At 53.4% G+C, this 25,273-nt stretch overlaps 2 protein-coding genes and 1 long non-coding RNA gene across 4 annotated transcripts; 2 read left to right on the top strand and 1 right to left on the bottom strand.

Moving 5' to 3' along the window:
- Window positions 1–887: 887 nt before the first annotated feature.
- On the bottom strand, window positions 888–9,305 carry TMEM109 (transmembrane protein 109). Of its 2 annotated transcripts, none has more exons than XM_037060493.1 (4): window positions 9,168–9,305; window positions 3,985–4,228; window positions 2,968–3,070; window positions 888–2,484 (listed from the first exon to the last, which is right to left on the bottom strand). In XM_037060493.1, the coding sequence occupies exons 2-4, from the start codon at window positions 4,219–4,221 to the stop codon at window positions 2,093–2,095; spliced, it is 732 nt and encodes a 243-aa protein (XP_036916388.1). In that variant the 5' UTR covers window positions 4,222–4,228; window positions 9,168–9,305; the 3' UTR covers window positions 888–2,092. The 2 variants fall into 2 exon arrangements, with proteins under 2 accessions (XP_036916388.1, XP_036916389.1); XM_037060494.1 differs by lacking the exon at window positions 9,168–9,305 and adding an exon at window positions 8,979–9,001.
- LOC118996894 (uncharacterized) lies at window positions 5,833–7,011 on the top strand. The gene is made up of 3 exons (XR_005068571.1): window positions 5,833–6,119; window positions 6,327–6,458; window positions 6,937–7,011. It is a non-coding gene; the product is annotated as an uncharacterized LOC118996894 (long non-coding RNA).
- Window positions 9,306–13,994: 4,689 nt separating the features above from the next.
- PRPF19 (pre-mRNA processing factor 19) lies at window positions 13,995–25,046 on the top strand. The gene is made up of 16 exons (XM_037060492.1): window positions 13,995–14,225; window positions 16,210–16,359; window positions 16,537–16,613; window positions 18,065–18,206; window positions 18,289–18,362; window positions 18,480–18,542; window positions 19,401–19,442; window positions 19,568–19,642; window positions 19,978–20,053; window positions 20,210–20,319; window positions 21,531–21,686; window positions 21,885–21,954; window positions 22,160–22,245; window positions 22,552–22,722; window positions 22,860–22,965; window positions 24,528–25,046. Exons 1-16 carry the CDS (start codon window positions 14,207–14,209, stop codon window positions 24,623–24,625), a joined length of 1,515 nt encoding a protein of 504 aa, XP_036916387.1. The 5' UTR covers window positions 13,995–14,206; the 3' UTR covers window positions 24,626–25,046.
- The last annotated feature ends 227 nt before the right edge of the window (window positions 25,047–25,273 follow it).

Genomic DNA, 25,273 nt, shown 5'->3' with positions numbered 1-25,273 from the left:
CTTCCCTGGACACGGAACAGCGGGGGACTGACCGCCTTTGCCAAGAGGGATAGGACGCGTCCCATTCGCTCCCTCTCAGAAGCTCCTAAGGAGGAAAAAGCCACTTGCCCTGCCTCTGCCCCGCCCCACACGCAGCTCACCTGTAAAGGCATCTGACACCTGAATCAGAACCTGAATTCAAGGACAAGGGGGACTGTGCTACAGGGCTGGAAAGGTGGTGAAAGGGGGCCAATAGGGCCGGGTGACAACCACTTGGCCTGCCCAGGCAGAGGGCCACTCCTGGGGAGGAAGAGAGCTGAGTGTGGGCAGCTAGAATGACATGCCCAGCCCCACCCAGAGGGAGGCCCAAGGGCCTCTGTCTCCCAGGTCCTGACCTCCTGGGCCAGGCTTGCCAGCCAGCAAGTGTCTGGGAGGTTCCAGAGCAGGGGGCACCTGGCTGAACATTAGCATCTCCAAGGCATCTAAAAAGAATAAACACACACACACACACACCAAAGAAAACATGTCCAGACCCCTCCACAATTGATTTGATCTATGGGCCGGGTTGAGAACCACAGTGCAGGAAACTCCGGTCTGGTGGGGGAAAGAGGGAGGGCAGGCAGGTCTCCTGGTTGCAGGCCAGGCGCTGACACTCCTGCACAAAGGGGTGGAAGTGCGGGCCAGTTCCTGGAGGTTTTGTAGTGGGGCATGCCTCCCCCATTCCTCATGGTCCTGGAGGGAAAGGCACCTGGTAGAGTCCCGCTTCCTGCCCCCACCCCCTTCCCTTCCTACCAGCTTGGCACTGCCCCTGCCAAGAGAAGTTGAGAAAGCTGTGGGGCTCCGCAGAAATGGGTTTAGCTGTAGAGGGTGAAATTTAAGCAGCCCAGACTTTGAGTCATCCGTGTTACACAGAACAAGATAATAAAACAGCGAGCACTTTATTTAGAACCAACCAAGCGCTGATAAAAATACATGTCACTGCAGCTGTGATTCCACGTTGGGCCTCAACAGTGAGAGCTGGGCATTTATTCCCTCTTGCTGTCATGTGGGTCAGGTGCCCGGCCCCGGCAGAGGGTGCCCACCTCCGGGAGAACCCTGGTGGAGCGGGGTCGGTGGGCACCCCCTGCTCCCTGCAGAGCGTGCGAGGGGAAAGGGCTGTGGTGCCACTTCTGGTTATCTGCTCCGTGATCCTCCCAGGCCACTGGAATGGGCCCTGGTCAGCGACTCCTTGGTGGCAGTGAGTGGAGACAGAGATGGAGACCCGCCTGGAGCTTTGCAGACAAGGAGGAGTCCTCCTTCCTCCTCAGGTCCCTGAAATTCCCACAAGGGATCTGACAGCCACCACACGGACTGTGTGCAGGCACAGCCCGCAAAGCAGTCACCTTTTGCTTTGGCTGAAGGGGAATCAAGGTCCCGAGAGGAACCACTCTCTTCCTGACACGGAGCGGCCACAGCGTGCTTCCTTATATGCAGCAGAGCAGCGGGCGGGCAGACGGCCCGCCGGCTTGGATTAAGGCACTTGTAACAGACTCAATGTACTTCTTGCCCCCAGCCCCATGGGGGACATCCCCATTTCTCTTCCCCTCAAGTCCCACATACCCTGCCTCTTTCCCATGCTGGGCAATGAAGGGGACAGGAGCAGGCCTTGAGGGACAGTGGTTTGGTTGGAGCACAGGGCTGGAAGGAGACAAACAGGAAGGGGGTTGGAACTCGGCAAAAGACAGGCAAGAGGAGGACTGGAGAGCAACAGCAACAGCAAGAAGGCAAGGTGGTGGCAGAATCACAGGCGGCCAGTGGTAGTGACGTTTGCTGAGAACAGATGCAAAAGCTGGGGGAAGTGGGGAGGCTGCTCTCCAAGCTGCCCTGGCTGAGACAGGTGGCAGGTGGGTGGGGGTGGGTCGAGAAAGCGGTAAGAGAACAACCAACCCCAGACAGGAGACCAGCAGGGGGAATGGTCATCCTCCCTCTCAGTTAGGGGGTCTGGTGCAGAGATCAAAGTTCTGAGGGTTCAGAGACAGGGCAAGAGAGGGGCGCGGGGCTGGAAGGAGGTCCAGCGGCCCAGAAGCAGCTCAGCTCTTTGGTATGACGAAGGTGGCATTGTCAGGCGTCCTTCTCACTCCTCTTCCAAGCCCCGGGTCCCCTTGGCTGCTCGCCTCTGCCGCCAGCGCATCTCCTCCACCTGGCGCTCCAGCGCCCGAATCTTGGCCTCCAGCTGGGCCCCCGAGGCCCGGCTGCCAGTGAGCCGGCTCAGCAAAGCGTAAAGGGTCAGCAAGGCCAGGAGGAGCAAGGCCCTGGTGGAAGGGTCGGGCACCGACCTCACCAGGGCCACAAAGCCGACCAGGAAGAGGACAAGCTTCAGGCCCCACAGGATCCGCCCCAACAAGGCCAGGAGCAAGCCGAGGATGAGGGACAGAAGCCAGTAGATGACCAGGGCCGCCCCTCCCCACAGCAGGAAGGTCTGGACCTGGCTGGGGCTGAGCTTCAGTCCCTGGGTGAGGTGATCTCCTGGAAGGAAAAGAATCACAGAATTAGCCAACCTGGAGTGGTGAAGGGCCAGTAGGGGAAGGAAAAGTTAAAACCCAAAGAAAGGGAGGAGTTAATCCCCCTCCACACACTGCCCTCAAAGGAAATAAAAATCCTTTCCCATAGGGTCACAGAGATGGGAGCCTGAATCTCTTGGCTCTGGTTCCTGCCAGCCGTGGGTAGATTACTTCCCTGGGTTGAACCTTTTTCGTCTACAACATGGAAATCATTCTCTGGGCTGTGGGCAAGTTAAATGAGATACTATGGCTTAGCATGATGCGTCTCCTGATGTGAAGCTAACACCTGGTAGGTGGTGGCAGTTTTGGGCCTGCTCTTCTGCTGGCCTCTGGGGAAACCTGGGAGGTGCCAGGAGGCTGGGGACTAACTCAGAAAAGACAAACTCCCACAAACAGGAAGTGATACGCTAAGCTCAGCTGACCTGGCCAGCTATGACCTGCCACTCACCCTCGAGTCCCAAGGCATTCAGCAGCTGTGCGAAGATCCCAGACAGAGCGAAGAAGCCCACAGAGATGGCTGAGGAGACGACGCCCATCACCTGGGACACGGTCTGTGGAAAGAGCAGTGCGGAGATGGACCCATAACGAATGAGGCTCTTCTCCTGCAGGCCTCCCACCACTGCACAGGCGAGGCCCGGCAGGAGCGGCTCCCACTGCCACTCAGCCAGAGGCTGGCCTGCCCGGGCCTGGCTGAGGGGCCCCTTCCGCAGTGCACAGGGATGGACAGCAGGCCACCTCTCCTTCCTGAACTAGGACCCAGGACATCTGGGGCCCTAAGTCAACTGACTTGCTTGAACACTTTGCTGGTGGCAGTAGGTGTGTGTGGGTGGGGGAATCGTCAACCCCCCGTTGTAGTCGCCCTGTGAAACTAGGGTCCTTCTAGCCTCCCGGGGAATCATGAAGGTGCGTGGAGTAACAGCTGTCAAGGGCTGGATGTTCAGTGAAGAAGGAGTCAGCTAGCTCTCCTCTATCCGGGATGTTATCAACTATCCTCTGGGCCATGTAGTGCGGTCTATCAAAGTACGTGACGCCGTGTTTGGGGCGCCGCTGGGCAGCACAGACAGCCTGCTTTAAGGCCCTGAGTCAGCCCTGCCCAACCTCTACCGGTGAGGAAAGACTATTTTGCCAACTTAAGACTTTAGGTCAAATGTAGACTAAAGGCAGGCTCTACAGGCACCCACTGACATGGGTTTGTAAAAATGACTCATTTCCCAGCCTTTCTGGCAAGAAGGGACAGGAACAAGGGAGAGAGGGGGTGGAGCTAAGGGCCTCAGGGTAGAATTTGAACAATGGGAGTGCACACTGCTTCCTTTTGTAGAATTTGGGGCTCTCTGCACTGGGGATCCTGACCCACAGAAGATATAGAGCCAAGACGGGGCGGGGGGGGGGGGGGGGGGCTGCCAACGACGTCTCCTCCCTCAGCTCTGTCAGTGCACGCGGTCACAGCTGGGACCGCCTCCCTTACCTCAGAAACCAGGTGCATGGTCTCTGGGCCAACCCAGGCATCCAGCGTTCTCCGCACGGACCGTCCTGTCTGGCTCAAGAGATCAAGCGGGACCTCCTTCTTCTGCTGGCCGGGTGGCACAAAGTCCTGAGGGGACTCAGACGACGCTGCGTGGAGGAGGACAAGGGCCACTAGGACCATCGGAATGACTTTAAAAAGACTCCTGCCAGATGGCCAAGTGCTACTTGAGCCTGCCATGCTGGGTCTGTAGGGAGAGAAGCACAGGGTGAGCAGAGAGCCAGAATGGCACAGAAACCCACCGTCCCAGCCATGACCTGGTCCCAGCCGTGACCTGCCCGGCACCCCCTGCACCCCGGCCCAGTGAGTTGAGAAAGGCAGAACTGAAACTTCTCCACTTCGGCTGGGCACTGCCACCTGATTCAAGGATTCCTCTTTTACATCCTTTACCACTTGCACACTAATTACCCAGTGAGGATCACTCAGTACCCTGGGGTGGATGAGAAGATCTCTAGTGTTTACTGCAGTTCTAAAAATCTGAAGGCCAGGTAGTTTAGTTAGTTAGAACGTCACCCTGGCATGCCAGGGTTGCCAGTTCAATCTCTAGTCAGGGCACATATAAGCAATCAACGAATGCATACATAAGTGGAACAAGAACCTGATGTTTCTCTCTCCCTCTCTCAAACCCATAAATTAAAAAGAATTTTTTTAAAGGCTGACAAAAGTCTGAAGGCCTGTCTCTGTGTCTTAGGTGCTCTGGGCATTAAAAAAATTGCCCTGGCTGGTGTGGCTCAGTGGATTGAGCACGGGCTGTGAACCAAAGGGTCTCCAGTTCGAGTACCAGTCAGGGCACATGCCTGGGTTGCGGGCCAGGTCCCCAGTGGGGGCCACGTGAGAGGCAACCACACATTGATGTTTCTCTCCCTCTCTTTTCCCCTCCCTTCCCCTCTCTCTAAAAATAATATATATATATATATATATATATATATATATATATACACAAGGCTTTGTCTCCAAGGGGTGTATAATCTACTTTCAATAAAGTTAATACAAAAAACAACTTAAAAATAGCACACAAATAGGATTACCACTGTACAACAATATAAAGAAAAGTGCTCAGTTCCGTGCTCAAACAAGAAGAAGGTAAGTGCACGTATGCCACCTGCTCTGCAGAACCAAGTCTGTGAGGTGGGTGTCATCCTCCTCACCCTTACTGGGACAGATGAGGAGAAACTGAGACAGGAGTTAGGTCACGGGGCGAAGTTAGAAAGGCCAGGAATTGAACCCAAGCTTCTGCTCCCAAATTGCACACTCGCTGGAGTGAAGGCAAGGGAGCAGGTCTCCACGGTGGCCGCTCACTGGAACCCTGTGGGAGCTCCACAGAGGACTGTTTCCGCTGCCCCACACCCAGAAGCTCCGAGGTCGCTGTCTGGATGCAGCCTAGGATTAGGCCTGAAGAAGCCCCACAGGCGACTCCACTGTGCAAGCTGAGACCCGAAGACTCAGAAGGGACTCAACTCTCCAGCCCACAATGTAGGCAAAGGGTTGCAAAGCACAACCTTTACAGAAGGACATTATTATTAATAAAAAGCTAACCATGTACCACTTATCTCATTTAATCCTCTTAACAACCCATCATGTAGGTATTGTTATTATCCCATTTGACTGATGAAGAAACCAAGGGAGGATAAGACACAAGTGGAAAGGCTAGGATTTGAACCCAGGTGTGCCTCACATCAGACCCCCTGCATACACTACCCTGCCGGACAGTCTCCAATGTTAGTCTCAGAAGTGCTTTAGAAAGTCACACCACAGATGCTCTGTGAGCTAAAAGGAATTTGGCATCTCCCAATCATCTCCGTGAATTACCGGCGACAATTCACCCAACCACTCTGTGTCTTGTGCTCTGGTGTCGTCTACTGCATGACGCTACGCCATGGACGAGCTAAGGCCCAGCAAGTTCCAACTTGTTGAAGCAGCTGAGGATCAGCCAAGAAAGGTTTTCAATCCCAACTTCTGTTTGTGACCATGCTTGAAGAATGGCAACCGGCCGCAGCAAATACCCTCTTCTCTTCCAGGCTCAGACAGGAACCTGTAGCTCCAGGGAGCTTCCATGATTCAGACCTTGTGATCGGAGGGTAAGTCCTACCTCTGAGGTGGGAGCAGTCAGTGCTTGAAGTTCCTGCAGCTACCAGGGCACTCAGAGAGCTGGCCAGAAATCAGAGCCAGCAGAATGGAGGAAAGGGAAGGGCGCGTGTTGGAGAAAGGGTTATTTATAAAAATATCGCATTCGGGCATTTTCTGGCCTTGAAACAGCTGCTCTACGTCTCCCCTGAGACCCGTAGGATCAAGCAGGGCTAGGAAACATGCAATTCATGTGGAACGACCCCGGGCTGGGAAGCCGCCTACTCTTTTTGGCACAAATGAAGAACCAGATGGTTCCTGCCTACCCGTGGCTGGAGATGAAGAAAGCACAGGTCAGTTTCTGGGCTATCTGGGTCATAACCACACCGGAGACTTAAAGAGCAGGGTTGCTATATTGGGTTGGATTCTAGATCCAAGGACCTCCACCAGCAGGAATCAGATGCCACCTCCTCCATTCTAGAAGGTCAGGGTGAGATGAGCTGCGNCCACTTTCTAGCGGGCCGGGTTTCTTGTCCGTGGGCCCCCCCCCCCCCCCCCCGCTATAGCAGCCTGCTGAGTTCTGCTCTAGCCTCCACTGTCAAGCGGCCACCAGACCCAGTTGAGGGGAGCTAGGGGACCTTGAAATAAGCCCTCCCCAGTGAGGCTGGTATTGCCCTGCCAGCTGACCTTCTGAAGTGCACTGGAAACCTAATCTAACAGAATTGTGGAGTGTGCCCTTTGCAGATAAGAGTGCAGCTTACTGGCTGGTCTGTTTCTTCAAACTGTTTTCTTTAACAAGAGCCTTTCTCTCTTCTTCCACATTAATCCCAGGCAGCAAGAATCTGACCCGTCACCATTATGCCTCCTCACTGCAGCCCAATCAAATGCTTTTACTAAAAAGAAGCCTTGGTGAAGAGCAGAAGAAGTCTCAAGCTCTGAAAGAAAGTATGTCTTAAGTGTCTTCACCTCCTGCAATGCCTAGCCTCAAATAGCACACACTCAAGATAAGAAACTGTGTGTGTATACACATATACATTGTGTATGCTGCTTTGTAATTTACAAAGTGCTTGTTATTTCACCACTTCATGTAATGCTTAGAACAATCTTATAAGGCATTGCTACTCTCCATATTTTACTCAGAAAACTATGGCTTAAAGAGGTCAAGTGATTTGTTCCAGCTCACACAGCAGAACTGGGACTTGACTGCAGAACCCAATATCTAAATCTTGCCCTTTTGTTCATTTCACACCCCACGCTTGGCTCCATAAGACCTAGTCCCTGTCCTCGGCAATTATACTCCTCCCCAGTATCAACAAGCTCAAGGTGAGAGGACATCCAGACTCCCAGCATGAGACTACACACCAGGAGATGACCCACCTGCTGGGTTTACAGGTCATGGTTTTGTATCAAGAGGTATGAGGACAGCAAAAAATTGGGACTAGACCTTCCAACTGTGGCTCAGGCAGCTGCAATATGGCCTAGGCAGGTCCAGGAAAACCCGGCTGAGCATGGAAAACTGCTTCCTTTAACTGTGGTAGTGAGAAGCCACTATATGTTTAGGTGTGGTTTGCTAAGAGAGCAGGGTGGGGCGGTCCACACACCCCATGCCAAAGCTCCTTCCTCTGCTTAGTTTCCTTTCACTACATGAATCACGACGTGGGAGGAGGGGCAGCTGACCTAGTGCCCTCTGCTGGCCCTGATTTCCCCCATCATTGTTCAGAGCCGCCCCTACGGAGCAGTGATTCCCAACTCTGGTCCACCATCAGGATGTCTGCCCCACCAGGGCCAGTGATTTCAGATTCTCCCAGAGAAGGCTTAGACTTTCGTTTTGAGAACTCTCAGGGATTTCTGAGGCATATAACCATAAGCAGTAGTACAGGGAAAAGTATACTCTAGGTAAAGCCCGGGAAGTGTAGCAGTGTACAAAGGACCCTTAATTTTGGTCCCGGGGCTCGACCTACCACAAATTAGAAGTCACTACCTTATGCCCATTCCTTTAGCTGAGTTTCAGTCTCCTCTGGTGTGAAACGGGGTTAAGCAGGGTTAAGAGTTATTGCAAGTTAACATGTTTCTGTAAGAACTTTGTACACTGTAAGCATCTATAGAAATGTTGCAGTACACAACCTGCCAATATACCACTCATTACATTGTAGCAGAATTTAGCAGTTTATATGCCTGCCTCCGGGTCAGACTTGACAGCTAACTTTTTTTGGAATCCCCAGCACCTAGAATAGAACGATGATGAATTCATGCTTGTTAAATGAATATTAGAAGCCTCCCCAAAGAAGCCGAAAGGATAATAACGGAGAGCTCTGGAGAGGAGGGGGAGATGGTCTTATGTTAAAGTTGATCCAAATCTGCAGCGGTCACCCAAGAAGGGCAGCTGTGTTGTAAGGAAGCTCTTAGACTGGGCGAAGCTGCTACTGCGGGGAATGAAGTCAGCGTCCTGGCAGGTGGGGGCAGTCCCCGCTAACCCCCTGACAGCTGCTTCCCAGCCAACTGTTTGGGGGCAGGGCGACAGGCAAAGGGGCAGCTTCCCAGCCATATGAGCCCCTCCCTAGGGCCCAGCCTCTCGGAGACAGGGTGTCAGTGGCATGCGCTATTTCGAACAGCGTGTCCCCTGCCAAGCCCTTGCTGGGTGGCGACTCTGGCAGGGGACCCCGCGCGGCCCATAGGTTCGGGGTACCCTAAAGGGCTCGGAGCGAGGTCACAGGAGGCTGGGCCATGGAGTGGGGGTCGGGGACTAGATGACCAGAGCTGGCCTCTTTCCCCACCCTGACCGCAGCTGCGGCACCGCGCCGCAGCACCTCCTTAGGACTTCTGAGCACAACTACGAACCCTTTGCTCCCGGGAAAAAAAGCGCCTCCTGTTACCTAGTAACGACGCCCCCTGTTGCATAGCAACGAGGATCCGGGTCCCCAGCTGCCTTTCCCGCCGCGCGAAGTCCGACCCCTCCCCAGCCGTGCTCTCCCGGCCTCGCGGCTCCACCCCGGCCCCGCCTGCAGTGGCTGACACCTCCTTCTCCCGCCTGCCCCCGAGCTCCAGTTTTGGCTCGCACTCACCAGTCTTCGGCCACTGCTACTCTTCACGTGTGACTTCGCTAAAACGCGCCACCAAACCCTAGCCTCAGTCCCCGGGCGGTGTTTTATCCTCTGCGCACGCGCAAGGGGGAATGTGCCGTAGTTCAGGCCACTGCCTCCCTCCCAAAGTGGGTGCTCTATTGCGCATGCGCCCCACTTTTGATTTCCACACTCCCCCCGCCCCCGTACCCCCGCAAGCTTTTCCACCGGGAGAATAGTGGGATTGGAAGACCGAGCTGGGAACGGAAGTCTCTGGCGGGAAGAGAGAAAGATGTGACCATACCTGGCCTGTAGAGTGGGTAAACTGGGTCTTTGAATTCGGTGTCCAAGCCTATCCGCCTCTCCAGCCCCTAGGTATTTCGGGTGATGTAGTTTTAAGACCACCGCCGTAGTGCCTCCTGGGCATTGTTCCAACGGAGGGGCGCTCAAGAGCCCTTAGTATTTTAAGAAACTTTTCGCGCTAAAAAAGTCACAAAGGGAAGAAGTGTTGGAGCAGTTAGAGCCACACAGCGCTGGGGAAGTGCATCTGCTCTCTCTGAGAACAGTTCCACATCCGAACTCTGCATTTGGCTCCCAAATGTTCATTCGATGGTGGAGAAGGAAAAATATACTCCCATAGCCCACTTCTACAAAAATCGGGCGGCCTTTGGTGGGGCGTGGCAGGAATGTGGAATGAGGCGATTCCTTCACTGCTTTGCAATTCTAGGCACGTCGGTTCATCTTTCTGAGTCTCAGTTCTTTCTACTATGAAAAGTCTTAATAGTCGCTCTGGCTGGTGTGGCTCAGTGGGTTGAGTGCCAGACTGTGATCTGGAAGGTCACTGGTTCAATTCCCAGTCTGGGCACATGCCTGGGTTGTGACCTGGATACTCAGTGCGGGGGCAGGGGCAGAGGAGTGCATGAGAGGCAACCACACAATGATGTTTCTCTCCCTCTTTCTCCTTCCTTTCCCCTTCTCTCTAACCATAAATAAAGTCTTTTTAAAAATTCATAATAGTAGGTGTGGGGATTCAATGAAGTAACAGAGTGTACTTTTTCCTTTTTTTTTTTTGGATCCAAGTTGCTACCTTAATCACTTTGGCTGCCCGGGGAAAGCTCCCCTTTGATGTTAAAGCAGTTCCTGAAACTCAACCCTCTAAACCCTTTCCACCCCACCATCCCACCTGAATCAGCCTTCTAATTGTGTCTTCTTCCCAGATTCTATGCACAGGAGTAACAACTAGTCTGTCACCTCTTGCAGTTGTTTCTTTCCTTCAGATGTTTGTCCACGCTTCTATCTTGCTCTGGACCCTCATCACTCCCTGCCTCAGCTAACAGTTCTTCCCCAACAGGCTCTGGTAGCATCCAGGATCCCACCTTCCAGCCTAACATTTGCAACTTTGCCCTTGCTTGTGAGATTGTTTCTGATTTGTAGGATTACCAATCTCAGGCCACAGACTTTCCTGTGCAAGAAATGTAACTTTTCCCCCTTATGACTGGTTAATTTCTTTTCAACTCTCTTTTCTATGCAGTCCAGTCGTAGAAACGTAGAAACGATCTCAGACAGTTCAGGGTGTTTACTATCCTTGATTCATGATGTACACACCTTTCAGAAAATTAACATAGGGCCACAGTCGGGAGAGGGGAAGGATTCATCTAATCCTCAGTGTCAGTTGTTTGAGCTGCATTATCCAGCCTGATCCTCTGTCATGTGGAATGAACTCAAAGAGTCGAGAGGCTTTGCTAGAAATAAATGATATAGATTAATTAAAGGGTCTTAGAGTTTGCAATCTGGGAACATAGCTAAGCAAAACCCCCAGAAGTGTGCCAAAGAAGAAAGAATAGTTAATAGTTCTCACAGTAAAAAGTACATTCTTGAGAATTATCAGTCCTATGATTCGTTCAGATGTCATGAAGTCTGGACGATGGATGCCAGGTGGTCTAGAAGATGAGTGCCAGAAGTTCTGGTCACATTGATGGTCTGGGTATTCAAGGCGCACTCAGAGGACTGTCTGGAGTTCTTACATATTTCCAGATGTATACCCTAGTATTGACGCAGAACTGCAAGGTTCAAAACGTTTACATTCCCAGGCTAGTTAGAACAAGAATTGAGCCTTTTCTCATGCCTCACCCTTCATAATGCTAATTATTTTAGCAGTTAAAGTGACTCTATTTTATATAGTCCCTATCTTTATTCCTTCTGCAGTCATTTGTCCACACAGTTGGCCACTAAATCTACCCGGGAAATGAAGCTTCTTCTATATTACTGGCCAACGGAGCAGGGCATAGCATTCCTTTCTCAGGGACTCAGCAACAGCTATGCATATATACCCTTCCTACCGTGTCTCCCTTCCCAGCCTAGTATTCTGTACTTCCTCAGTGCAGAGGTTGAGACTGGGGGGAGTAGGGAGGACTCTGAGATCAAGTTCTTACCTGTAATATTTCCTGCAGAGTCAAATGCCCTGAATCCTTTCTGTGCCCTCAGGGGCTGGCTTTTCAAACTCAAAAACCATGAAAGAATTCCCCTTTTCCTCCATTCTTCAGTCACAGCCATAAACTCCTCAGCAGAGGAACACCTCTGGTTTCACTCACAGTGGTGTCTCCAATGCTTGGTACAGTGCCTGACTGGCACACAGTGGGTCTTCAATAAAGATTTGTCCAATAAATGGGTTACTAGGTCTCTCTCCCATTATTCTTCCCCTCTCCAACCCACCCAGTTAGTATCTTCCAGAGGAATCTTCTGGAAGTGTGGTTATTACTCCATAGCTCAACTGCTGTTCTGCTGCCAACCCCCCAAAAGCCTAACCACCTCTGGTTCAAGGCCCAAACCAGATGAATCCATTTTAGTTTCTGCCACATTCAGCTACTTGATACTTGGCCCTCAGGCAGCCTGTCATTCATCCAACAAGTTCGGAAGCTCCTGCTGTGTCAGACTGAGAAACAACGGTGACCAGGACAACGAGGGGTTCTTGCCATTGCAGTTTACATGCTCGGGGAGAACCCGGACATCAAACATACTCGTTAACAGTCCAATGGTCATAGTTATCCAGAGTGGCTCAGATGAGAATTCCAGGATGTGGTGGGGACTAAACTTCAGTTAGGGGTCAAGGAAAAGGCCCCAGAGGAAGCACCAGTGAAAGTGAGATTGAGGTTTACTTTGGAAGGTATGAGAGGAGAAGGGAAGGAGGGGGTTGAGGAAAATGTTCCAGGCAAAAGTACTGGAACCAGACAGAGTGGGGAGGTAAGTTTGAGAACTTAAAAGGCCAGTGTGGCTGGAGACAGCTGAGGTGAGACTGTGGAGGTCAGTGTGAACTAAATAGTGCCTAGGGGAAGAGCTCCCCCTACCAGAAACACCCTCATTCAGGTCTGAACGAAAAATGTCACCTCCTCAGAGATGCCCTCCCTGCTTAAAGGAGCCCATCCCTCTGATACGCAGCATCTCCAATCCCCTTTACTCTGTTTTGTTTTATTCTTCGGATTTACCACCTTGGGATTTTTCTCATATGTTGATTGTCTAGGTGTCTATGCGTTCCCCTGCCCTGCACCCCCAGAATGTAAGCTCCAAGAAAGCAGAAACCTTGTCTTTCTTGTTCACCATTTGTACCTTTAATTATCACAAAGGAGGCACCCAATCAATATTTGAATGAATGAAAAGCCTGGGGAGCAGTAAAAATGATTTTTCATTGAAGGCAGATGATTGGCTGTTTGGTGGGAAGTGGATCCAATTAGGATGCAAGACCAATTAGGATGCAATTTTATTGGTGCAGGGAGAGTTGATATTAGTCTGGACAATTTTGCTTGGCTTTCAGGATAATGATGACAAATACGAATATTTACATTGTATTTAACTATGCATCAAGTTTAGTTCGAAGCAATTTTTAATTATTAAGTCCTCACCTCAACCCTATGAGTTAGTTCAATCTGTATTATCACTGCCCTCTTTCCCAGATGAGGGAAGTAGGCAGAGGAGTTCCCACAGTTTACTAGCGGGGTGGAGCTGGGATTAGAGCACACACAATCTGACTTCCGAGTCCATGCGCTTGGCAACTGTGCCGTACCTGCACCTTTTATTCTTCTCTCCAAGCCTTTGTTTGTGCTGCTCTTCCTCTTGGGATGCCTTCTGTTCTCCTCTTCTGTCTGAATTGGACTACGTGTCAAAGTCAGGATCACAACTCTTCAGGGAAGAAGACTTCACTGAACACACTTGTCTGTCCTGCTGCTGGATATGGATCCCTCATAGCCCACACCACTTGTTCGGTACATGACTTCTGGGAGTATCTTATTTTATAGTTATCCACAAAGGATTCTACACGATCTGAGTTGGAAGGGACCGAAACGTCACGTAGGAAAGAGCCAGAGAACCTCAAGACTTGCCCAAGATGGCAGAGCAAATTGGTAGTAGAGGCAGGACCCGAACAGTTTCTGGGCCAGTGATAGTCTCTCAATCCACCTGCATCTGTGCTTGCTTCACCGGATCACCCAGCACTGTCTCTCAAAGGGTAGTCCGAGAAACACCTCGGAATCACGTGGGGCAGGCACCGAAAATGCAGGTTTGCTAAGACTGACCTCAGGAATATGCATTTTACCAAGTTCGTTAGGAAATTCTCGCGTACACCAGAGTTTGCAAAGACTGTGGTCCCACAACCCAGCGTACATAGGTCTCAAAATATTGTTGAATGGCTCTGGCTTTCAATTCCCACTGCATCATGGGAAATGTAGTTCCGGATCTCCTTTTCTCCGGCCGTGGGGAGCACTTTACGGAAAGAGCCGCGTTGGTCCGGAAATAGCCGAGCGTTCTCTGGCGGGCTCTTTCCTGCCAGGTTGCATTCTGGGAAAGGGCAGTTTCCGTTGGGTGCAAGAGTCTGAGGCGCGCGTCCCGCCGCAGTCCCACGTGAAGGGCTACGCGATCTTCGCTCGGCGGGGCTTCTCCCCGCTCGCCGCGGAGCGTCCCGGAAGCAGCGGGGAGCAAGAACTGGCCCGCGGAGGCTCCGAAGCTAATCCCGGAGCCCGGTGTGTGGCGCCTCGGAGCGCAGCGACGGCGCCATGTCCCTAATCTGCTCTAGTGAGTATCGGCTGCGGAGGATCGCGGGTCGCAGGAGGCCGGAGAGCCGAGCAGGAGGATCTGCAGGCCTCTGCGGCGCCGGGGCAGGGCCGGAGGTGAAGACGGGGCTCTCGGGAAGCAAGGCAGCGCCTTGTCAGGACGGGGGTCGTCCTCCTCAGCGAGGGATGCATTTGCGCAGCGCTTTAGAGTTTACGTAACGCCTCAAGTTTATTCTCGTGACATCACTGAGATGGGTATCACTGGGGCCAGCGGCCTCGTTCACGCAGTGGAAATTGAGGCCTGGACAGAGGGAGCTGGTGCAGGGAGGCCAGCTCTCGCGTAGCAATCAGGATAGCCCAGGCTGGTGCAGAATCCGCTTCCGATAGGCTTTGTGACCTGGTGCAGGGCTCTGGGCCCAGTTGCCCCTGCGAAACGAGAGCATTGCACTGGGTGTTGTTTGAGCTCCGGCTCGGGTAGCAGAGCTTCTGCAGTTTGTCGAGCGAGTGAGTGAGAGTCAGCGACAGGGCTGGAAGCCAGGTCTCGATCTCCCAGACTCACCCTTGTACGCTAATGAAAACAGCGTGCATTTATAGAGCCCTTAGTAGTTCACAGTGCGCTTCCAAGTCTGTGGTCTCACTTTATCCTCACGAGAATTCTCCAAAGCTGAAGTAAAGGCGTTTACTGTTTTTTCAGATGAGGGTGTAAGGTTCAGGGACAGTGTGGTTTATCTGATGCTGCACAGTTACCTGGCGGACCTGAGGACTGGAGCTATGTTCTCTGATCCCGAGTCCGTGCTTTTTTCAGGCTTGTGCCGCCTTCCCTTGTGGTATGTTATTGTGGCCTGAAGAGGATGTTTTCCATTCTCATTGTTTCATCAGGTTACTAGGTTCTCATCCCTCTCTCTATTTGCTTCCCAGCTCTCAAGCCTTTTTCTCTTAGAATCTCTCCCTAAATGCAAAAACAGGGAGGAGGGAAGGAAGAAGGGCTGTGATGACTAGGAAAAGGAACACTTCCATTGAAGAAGTCACAGTGTGCAGAGTATTTTCAAATTTATTGCTTCCTTTTGGTCTTGAGGAAGCTTTTTCCCACATCCCCAGCACCATCCTTCCTCTCATTCGCTCGGCTGGCAGGTGTTGCCTCAGTGCCTGCGGGGGCACGTGCACCGTCCGAGGGCAGCTGCGACCTCTGTCTTTGGAGGTGCACAGACTGCTGAGACGGCGCGTAAGTGAGAACTCTGCTGCAGGGGGCTGTGAGGATGCGTTCCTCTATGGAAAGCGTGTACAGGTGTGCTTGCTGGGCGACTAGCAGACAGCATGCAAATAATTTGTGTTATTATAGCACTCACCGCATTGCTTTGTAATTTCTTTGGTAATCCGTCTAGGCTGTAGACCAGAGAGTTTCAGCAGGCGTGCTGCAAGAATTTTGAAAACATGTGATACCTGACTATTTCATCGGGGACAACTGACCTCTTTGCCCTTAGGTTTTCAAATAAAAATATAACAATAGCCAACACAGCAATAGCTGTCTATTTTTTTTTGTCAGATTGGCAAAAAATACAATACAGTTTTGGCTGTGCCAGAGAATTTTAGTAATTAGTTTAAGTGTGCTATGAGATGAAAAAGATTGAAAATCACTGCTCTGGCCTGAGATTTGAGTGGCTTCATGTGGTGCTTCGTGTCCTGGAGTGTAATGGTGCCCGAGCATCTTTGTTCAAAAGTGAAGGGCAGGGGTGATTGATTGACAGCCCTCTAGGTGCCCGGCTCGTAGTAGATGTGGCATAATTGTTTGTTGGCCGTCTGACTGTTGGAGACTGGTGGAGAAACTAGTTATGTAGCCGGAAAGCATTCTAGGGACAGTTCAGAACTGGCATGGTGTCATGTCTTGATTCCCGTTGGTTGAGTGTGGGGACACATGATCTTGTGGAGTCCAGCAGCAGAGAAGGCATCCCCTTGGCCCAAGGTCCCTTGCGGCACCCCACGTTAACCGGCCTACCTGTTCTCCGCAGTCTCCAATGAAGTGCCAGAGCACCCGTGTGTGTCCCCTGTCTCCAATCATGTCTACGAGCGGCGGCTCATCGAGAAGTACATCGCAGAGAACGGCACAGACCCCATCAACAACCAGCCTCTGTCCGAGGAGCAGCTCATCGACATCAAAGGTGCCTAGAGGCTGGCCTCCGGCCAGGGCCTTCCTGGCTCAGAGCCGGAGAGGGCCGGCGGAGGTGCCAGTGCACGGGAGGAAGAGAAGATGGCCTGTCCGTGAAAGCTAACCAGGAGAAGAGTGGCAGAGGACCCCGGGTTATGGTTCCTCATGCCCGATTTCCCTCTCTTGGCAGTTGCTCACCCCATCCGGCCCAAGCCTCCCTCGGCCACCAGCATCCCCGCCATTCTGAAAGCCTTACAGGATGAGTGGGTGAGTGCCTGGGAAAGAATCGACGTCTTCCTCGCTCGAAGACGTCACTGGACTAGGACTTGGGGGTGGGAATAGTGGGGCATTATTTTCTATTTGGAGAGGCAGGGTGCTCGTCAGGGAGAAGCTAGTTGCTACAGTCGCACAGATCTGGGTTCCGTGCTTAGCTCTGCTGCCATGTGACCTTAGGCAAGCCACAGGCATGTTCTAGTTATCCTGATGGTACAGCATGGATTAGTGCCTCTTGGGGTTCGGGAAGAATTAAAGTGTGGATTTCATGACATTAGGGGCTTGTTTCATCTGTGGGTGTGTCCTCAGCACCAAGAGCTCTAAAATTTGAGTGAATGAGTGAATGCATCTGAGGAAGTGCCTGGCACAGTGCCTGGCACAGTAAGGACAGTCAGTGAACAGCAAGGGCAGAGGGCAGTCAGTGAACAGCAAGGACAGTCAGTGAGCAGCAAGGGCAGTCAGTGAGCAGCAAGGGCAGTCAGTGAGCAGTAAGGGCAGTCAGTGAACGGCAAGGGCAGTCAGTGAACAGCAAGGACAGTCAGTGAGCAGTAAGGGCCGTCAGTGAGCAGTAAGGGCAGTCAGTGAACAGCAAGGGCAGTCAGTGAACAGCAAGGACAGTCAGTGAACAGCAAGGACAGTCAGTGAGCAGCAAGGGCAGTCAGTGAACAGCAAGGACAGTCAGTGAGCAGTAAGGGCAGTCAGTGAGCAGTAAGGGCAGTCAGTGAGCAGTAAGGGCCGTCAGTGAGCAGCAGCCGCAGCACTACTGTTCCCTCTTGGTGGGGTGACGCCGTGACATCTGAGATTTGCTCATGAGCTAGTGAAGGTGGGCGTGGGAAAGAGCTGGCTCCCACTCCTGTCTGTGTGCCCTTTGGGTCTCGGACACCAGTCTAGGCTGTGGCGTGGAGACAGTGTCCTCTTTGCTAGGGCTGAGTGCTGGGTNTGAACAGCAAGGACAGTCAGTGAGCAGTAAGGGCAGTCAGTGAACAGCAAGGACAGTCAGTGAACGGCAAGGACAGTCAGTGAGCAGTAAGGGCAGTCAGTGAACGGCAAGGACAGTCAGTGAGCAGTAAGGGCAGTCAGTGAGCAGCAAGGGCAGTCAGTGAGCAGCAAGGGCAGTCAGTGAGCAGTAAGGGCAGTCAGTGAGCAGCAAGGGCAGTCAGTGAGCAGTAAGGGCAGTCAGCGAGCGGCAAGGGCAGTCAGTGAACAGCAGCCGCAGCACTACTGTTCCCTCTTGGTGGGGTGACGCCGTGACATCTGAGATTTGCTCATGAGCTAGTGAAGGTGGGTGTGGGAAAGAGCTGGCTCCCACTCCTGTCTGTGTGCCCTTTGGGTCTCGGACACCAGTCTAGGCTGTGGCGTGGAGACAGTGTCCTCTTTGCTAGGGCTGAGTGCTGGGTGCTCCTGGCTCCTCCCCACCCCCTCACAGTGGTGTTTCCTCCTCCCAGGACGCGGTCATGCTACACAGCTTCACTCTGCGCCAGCAGCTGCAGACAACACGCCAAGAGCTGTCCCACGCGCTCTACCAGCACGACGCCGCCTGCCGTGTCATCGCCCGTCTCACCAAGGAAGTCACTGCTGCCCGAGAAGGTGCTTCCTCTTCCCCCGGTCCCCCACTCTGGGCTGGTCCTGCATCATCGTATCCCGTTGCTAACACTGTCTTCTCTCTCAGCTCTGGCTACCCTGAAACCACAGGCCGGTCTCATTGTGCCCCAGGCTGTGCCAAGCTCACAGCCAAGTGTTGTGGTGAGTGTTGTCCTCTGCACCCCCTTTGCCAGCTGCCATGTTGTGTGCAGTGGCTCCCGCGGCTCTCCTGTAAGTGTCTTTGGCATTCCATGCCTCCCTCACCTTTCCTCTATGCAGGGTGCAGGCGAGCCGATGGATTTGGGCGAGCTGGTGGGAATGACCCCCGAGATTATCCAGAAGGTAGGTCGCGCTCTCACTTGGTAGAAATGCTGTGGGCCCTCGCTGTTCACCCTGAGTCCCGAATGAACAGAACCCCGTCCACGTGAGGAAAAGGGAGGTCGCACAGAGCACAGACTCGGACCAGACCACCCTAGTTGGTATTTTGATGTCGCCATTTATAGACCTTACGACCTTGGGCTGTGTTAACCAACCCTCTGTGTTCATTTCTCTTACTTCTAAAATGAGAATGATAGTACCTGCTGTGTGGACTTAGGGGAATTTAACAGACTCATTACTGATAATGCAGCTGTGGCTCTTCTTGTTATTGAGGTTCTTTGCAAGTATGAAAACACGTTTTCATGTTTTTTCCCCCTGAGGGAGACAGGACAGTAATTGGCACTTTTATTTTGTAGATGGAGACTCTGACACTCCATCAGAGGTGCAGCTCACAAGACGCAGGGCTGGCCTGGCATCCGGCCCAGCTCTCGGTTACACTCACAGAGCCCCCTGTGCTTGGTAGTTTCTGTCTTTGCCAAACAGTTCAGATTGTTGCCTTGCCTCTCAGCTCTCCTCTTAGTGGCACAGACCTGGTCTGGGAGCTCTGCAGAACTGGCTCTCCCCTCGCCTAGCTGTTTGTCACCTCTGTGGCCTTGGGCAAGCCACGTCACTTCTCCAAGGCTCAGTTTTCTCCTCTGTGAAACAAGGCCATCAGCACCCACCTCATAAGCTTGGAGTGAGAGTAGGAAGAGATGGTGCTCCTAAGCCTTTAGCACAGACCTCAGCAGATAACAAGTTTTTGCTGATGTTACCAGCATCCATCATACTGATGTCTTGGCAAAATAACTTGTGTCACATTTAGTATATTCTCTCTCTCCGCAGCTTCAAGACAAGGCCACTGTGCTAACCACGGAGCGTAAGAAGGTGAGTTTTCTCCCAGAGCCAGGAGAGAGTTGGCCAGGTGGAGGCAGCTGACCCCTTTGCGAAGGCGGCTGGCTGAGCCCCGCGCTCACTGCCGCTTTCCTTGGGGGGCTCTTGCTTTCTCTCAGAGAGGGAAGACTGTGCCTGAGGAGCTTGTGAAGCCAGAAGAGCTCAGCAAATACCGGCAGGTGGCATCCCATGTGGTGAGTGGCTGGGTCCCCTCGCCCTCACACATCGGGCCCTCGGTGCTGTTTCTGGGTGGGCAGGCCAGCCCGGAGCACATTGGGCAGGGAGCTGTCCAGGGCCTCTCGCCTCATTTCTAGCCTTAGCTGCTGAATTGTCAGGGCTCCTTTTCCTGCCCAGCTCTGCCTTTCCCCGGGGATGCAGGGAGGGAGGCACTGTGTCCGGGCAGAAGGCCAAGGGCTGTGGATAAGGAACACAGGTCGCACTTGTTCCCTGGGCTCGGGCTGGCCATAGGGCAGTTGTGTGGCTTTGTGGTCTGCCTTGATTCGGCCATGACTGGGTTTGGTGTGCACAGGGGTTGCACAGTGCCAGCATTCCTGGGATCCTCGCCCTGGACCTCTGCCCTTCCGACACCAACAAGATCCTCACTGGTGAGAGCTGGCCTGGCCCAGCAGGCTGAGGTGGGGGCAGCAGGGGAGGTTCATGCTCCCATCCAGTGCGTGGGCCTGGGGACAAAAGTACCTCCTTCAGTAGAGTGACCTGGAGGGGCTTGACTCATTTTGGAATCTCATGTGGGTCCTTTTCAGGTGGGGCGGATAAAAATGTCGTTGTCTTTGACAAGAGTTCTGAGCAAATCCTGGCCACCCTCAAAGGCCATACCAAGAAAGTCACCAGTGTGGTGTTTCACCCTTCCCAGGTAAGGGGTTCTCCTGGCCACCCTGGGTCCTGAATTCCTGAGCCCTGTTTCAGTAGCTTAGGGTCCCAGAACCCGTCCCCACCCCCGCTCTCTCCTTGGTAAAGTGAAGTAGGTTGGAGAAAGAGCTCTGACTCTCCAGAGTAGACATTTAGGGGCCTCTGTTTGGAGTCGTGGGGTTCCCTTTACAGGACCCACTAAAACGGGTTTTCAGGCGGAGAGAGGAAATGTGTAGCTTCCAAAAGCATCTTCATTGAACCCATCTGTTAGGAACAGGACAGAACCCTACTGTGTTTTAATACAAACCACAGAAAACGGCTCCACCAGATCTCAACTCACGCCTGAAGCAGTGTTGCTGTGGTCCTCGAGAGCAGGGGCTGGAGGCCTGGCGGTGGCTGTGGAAAGTGGGGCGCACTGGATAGGTGGGGGGGCTGCTGCTTCAGAGGGTCAGGGCAGCTCGTGAGGCCAGACTTGGGGCATTGTGGGATTTGAATTTTTGGGTAGATGCAGGGCAGTGTGGGTTTGGATCTGGCTGGGTGCGTGCTTCTCACAGACAGCCTTTCCTGTACCTTCAGGAAATTAGAAATGAGAGAGTAACGGCAGTTTTTCATAAAAGCAAATTTATTCTAATGAAAGCACCCCTTTCATAACTACTGGGTGTTGATATTTTTCTTATGATGTCACGTTCACAAAAGATGGTAGTTGGCTTTACCTTACAGTTTTTAATGTCCTGACAAGTAATTAGTTGGTGACATGGTGTAAGTTCTCTCCCTGTCACAAATTTTTCTAAGAATCCTTAAGTGTGGGAGACAGTGAACATGCCCTTGCAGCCCCTGCAGACCCAGCATGGGTCAGACCTGTGCCATCGGAGACAATGGGCATTGGTTGCATGTGCTTGTTTACGTAGAATAAGTGATTCCCTTCCCTAGTTGGAGTAGCCCCATTTCCCTGAAGGTGTAGGCTATTGCACTCTGCTGCAGTTATGCTTTTTACCACTAGATGGCGAGGCCTCCTCTCCAAGGCCCAGTCCTGTTGGATTTGTTATTTGAATGTCATTTATCAGTGGCCCTCCTGGTGTCATTGGTGGGTGGTTCCAGGCAGGGCAGGGCAGAAAGGAGAAGCAGTTGCTGGGGTCGTAGCTTCCCCCAGCCCCTTTTGTGAGAACGGTATGGTCTGTCTCTGCTCTCTCACAGTCAGCCTCTGCTTTCCTCTAGGAGCTGGTGTTTTCTGCCTCCCCGGACGCCACCATCAGGATTTGGTCGGTCCCGAACGCTTCTTGTGTACAGGTTGTTCGGGCGCATGAGAGCGCAGTGACAGGCCTCAGCCTTCACGCCACTGGTGACTATCTCCTGAGCTCCTCTGATGACCAGGTGTGGTCCCAGCCAGGGTCCTGCCAGGGGCCTTGGACGTGGTGGGAGGAGGGAACAGCTCACCAACCCCAGCCAGGGCCCCAGGAAGGATGTGGCCCCTCCCGAGAGGGGCTGGCTTTCATGGGGTTTGCCGAACTAGGCTCTCTGCTCCCTGAAGGGCCCCACTTTCTCATGGTTTCTCTGTCTCTGTTTTTCTAGTACTGGGCCTTCTCTGACATCCAGACGGGGCGTGTGCTCACCAAGGTGACGGATGAGACCTCCGGCTGCTGTAAGCTGTCTCTCTTTGTTGGCTGTTATTTGTGTTTATGTTGTATCTGCTCACTTGTTCTTGTGAAAGTGCACTTAGCGCCAGTGCCTGCTGAGTGCCAGACATGGCTCTGCACGCAGTGGGGAATGGGGGAAGAGGAGCTGCCTTCTGCGGGGCCTCGTCTTCCCCAGGGGCCCCTGACCGCGTCCCTCTCCCCTCTGCACAGCTCTCACCTGTGCGCAGTTCCATCCCGATGGACTAATTTTTGGAACAGGAACCATGGACTCTCAGATAAAGATCTGGGACCTGAAGGTAGGATGTGGGGCCCTCCCCTGGGCCCCAGGGTTGGAGCTCTGAGGGCTGCCCAGTGTGATTACCTGTTTACGGCCTCTGGTCCTAGGGCTCTCCCAGGGGTGGAGAGACAATGGCTCCGTGGGTGTGTTGGGGTCAGGGTAGTCTGGGGACTTTGGGTTGGGCCACCTACCCCTGCTGTTCCCGCGGGCCACCCTTCTCTCAAAGATGGGCAGGGGGACTTCTCAGAGGTGGGAGTGTGGTGAGCTCCATTTCCTCCCTCTCACGGCCTGTGGGTGACACTTACTCACTGCCCTTTGCCTGTAGGAGCGCACCAACGTGGCCAACTTCCCTGGCCACTCGGGCCCCATCACCAGCATTGCCTTCTCGGAGAACGGCTACTACCTGGCCACTGCGGCCGACGACTCCTCCGTCAAGCTCTGGGATCTGCGTAAGCTTAAGAACTTCAAGACATTGCAGCTGGATAACAACTTTGAGGTGTGTCCCCTCCCCCACCTCTCTCAGTTTCATCCTTGCTTGTCGATGATTCACTGAATTAACCTGAACTTATCTTCACTCCCAATTGCCCCCTGGTTTCTGTTTCCCTCGTGTGACTTCTGTTCTGGCTCTGGCAGGTGAAGTCACTGATCTTTGACCAGAGTGGAACCTACCTGGCCCTGGGGGGCACAGACGTCCAGATCTACATCTGCAAACAGTGGACAGAGATTCTTCACTTCACAGGTAGAGGCTGGCCCTGGGGTCCTGGGGTCCTGGGTGCTCTGGCCCAGGGGGAAGTGGGGCAGTCTCACTGGGCGAGGCGTATCAGTGGGGGGCGGCGGGCATTAATGTGCCTCAGCAGCTTTTAGTCACTCCCTGAGGCAGTAGTGTTTAGTGACTAAGAAAATGGACTCGAGTTAGAGAGCTTGGCTTTACGTGTCGGCTCTACTTTCTCATTTTTCAGGCTGTGTGATGTAGGGCAAGTTACTTAATCTCTCTGGGGCGTGATAATTGTATGTACCCATTAGGGTCGATGTGAGGTTTAGATGAGTGTGTGTATGAGTGTGTTAGCATTGTCCCCATTTAGTATTCTGTTGTAGTCCTTTGTGGGATTGGAGCAGTGAGACGAGAGGTCAGATCTTCGCACTAGTGGAATGTCTAGTCAGGCTAGGAAGGCATATGTAAGTGACTTCACAGACAGTTACTTAATTGTGATGGTAAGTGCGAGGGAAGAAAGACACAAATGCGGAGACGGTGGACAACAGGTTCTCCAGCCTCCTAACAGCAGTATGGCCCTGGGTGCATGGCTTTCCCTTTCAGTGTTGCAGCTTCTCCATCTCTAAAATGGGTATGCAGGCACTGGTTTGCAGATCGTGCCAGCTGGTGACTCGGGGTGGCAGGCATGGTGACAGGGTGTCTGCTGCACACTTGGGAGCTGCGTGGCTGGCAGCGGCTGCTGTCTTTGTTGACAGGATCCTTGCCCCCATTAGCAGGTTGTGGGCAGGACACAAGGTACTTTCCCACCCCGCCCAGTGTGTGGTGTTTCAGAGGCGCCCAGGCCTAACTGACCTGTGGGTGTGAGCCCTCCCTGGACCTGGTGTTTCGGTGTGAAGCCAAGTGAGGTGGAGTGGCGGGCTAGAAGCCAGGGGACTGTAGTGGGGAGCTGGCTGGCTCCAGGGGCGACCCTCAACTTGTCTGGAGAGAGTTGCACTGATGTGCATGAACTGTCTGAACGCCACGGGCAGTGTTGTCCAGCCTCTTCTGCCCCGACCCCAGCCCTGCCCTGCATTCGGGGCCCAGGTCACCTGGAGCCAGAACCCCAGGAGCTAGAACAAGCTGATGGGCTGTTGCAGTTACACGCGAAGAGTTAGAACTAGATAGATCCCAACAGGCTGATTACTGAAGTTTAAACCCAGCTGAAACTCAGCCAAGTTTTAAAAACAGCACGTTGTGCGATGTGGCAAACGGGACTCTGCATGCTTCGTGGGTCAGCGCTGTCTGCCCAGCGCACGGTCAGCTGCGGCGCTTGAGCAGCATCGCAGTTGCCTCCAGAGCTTAGGTGAGGGGAGCGGGTGGGCCTCCCTTCACTCAGCCCACCGGCTAAACTCGAGCGGCTGCCCTGTGCGTATGCCAGGCCCTGCGTGAGGCCCTGCAGGTAAGTGTGCAGCAGGCTAGAGCCCTGCCCTCGGGGTGCGCAGCGGGAGGGAGAAAGACAGGGAGTCATGTGCACTGTGGTAAGCGCCGGGGGCGGGGCTGGGGGGGAAGGGGAGAAGCCTCTCACCGGTGCCTCTTGTTTCTCTCCGCAGAGCACAGTGGCCTGACCACAGGGGTGGCCTTTGGGCACCACGCCAAGTTCATCGCTTCCACAGGCATGGACAGGAGCCTCAAGTTCTACAGTCTGTAGGCCCTGTCCCTTCCAACAGGAGATGGGCCTCGTCTCAGTGATGGGGTAGAGTTAGGGTGGGGGTGGGGGGAGGACGGGGAGAGACTACTGGGAGGGAGGGGTCCACGGGGTGGGGTGTTCACATCATTTCACTCTGGTCTGGGTGGTGGCCCAAGACCCGTGGCGGCCTGGGCCACCCTCCTCTGTGCAGCCTCCAGGCCTGACGAGACCAGACGCGGGAGGTAGCACTGCCGCCCTCTGAAGGCTCGGGGCGGAACCCAGGCCTCTCCCCTCGTGTGGTGGTGGCCGTTCCACACCCACCTGGTTTGTTCCTAGGAGACGGGGACCGGCTGAGCCAGGGGAACTGCAGGGATGGGCAGGAGGGCTCACGCGGGGTTTTGTAAGCAGTGATCTAGTTTCATTAAAAAAAGAAAACAATAAACCTAGCCCCCTCCCTGTGTGTGTCTGTAGCAGGAACGCCGGTGCAGGGCGGAGGGGGTGGCCCTGTGGGGCATGGCCATCGGGAGGCCTGGCAGTCACTCTCGCCTCCCTTTTTAAAAACTGAGCAACAGAAATCAAAGAAAATGAAAACAAATCTGATAAGCCGTTTGCCGGAATGTATCTTCGTGTCCCTTGACATGTCGCTCATGCTGCCACTTGCCACAAGCC

This window comes from Sturnira hondurensis, unplaced genomic scaffold, assembly GCF_014824575.4.
Source record: "Sturnira hondurensis isolate 20B ecotype Veracruz unplaced genomic scaffold, ASM1482457v3 Scaffold0011880, whole genome shotgun sequence".
NCBI classification, from domain to species: domain Eukaryota; kingdom Metazoa; phylum Chordata; class Mammalia; order Chiroptera; family Phyllostomidae; genus Sturnira; species Sturnira hondurensis.
This window is presented reverse-complemented; position numbering and strand designations above follow the sequence as displayed.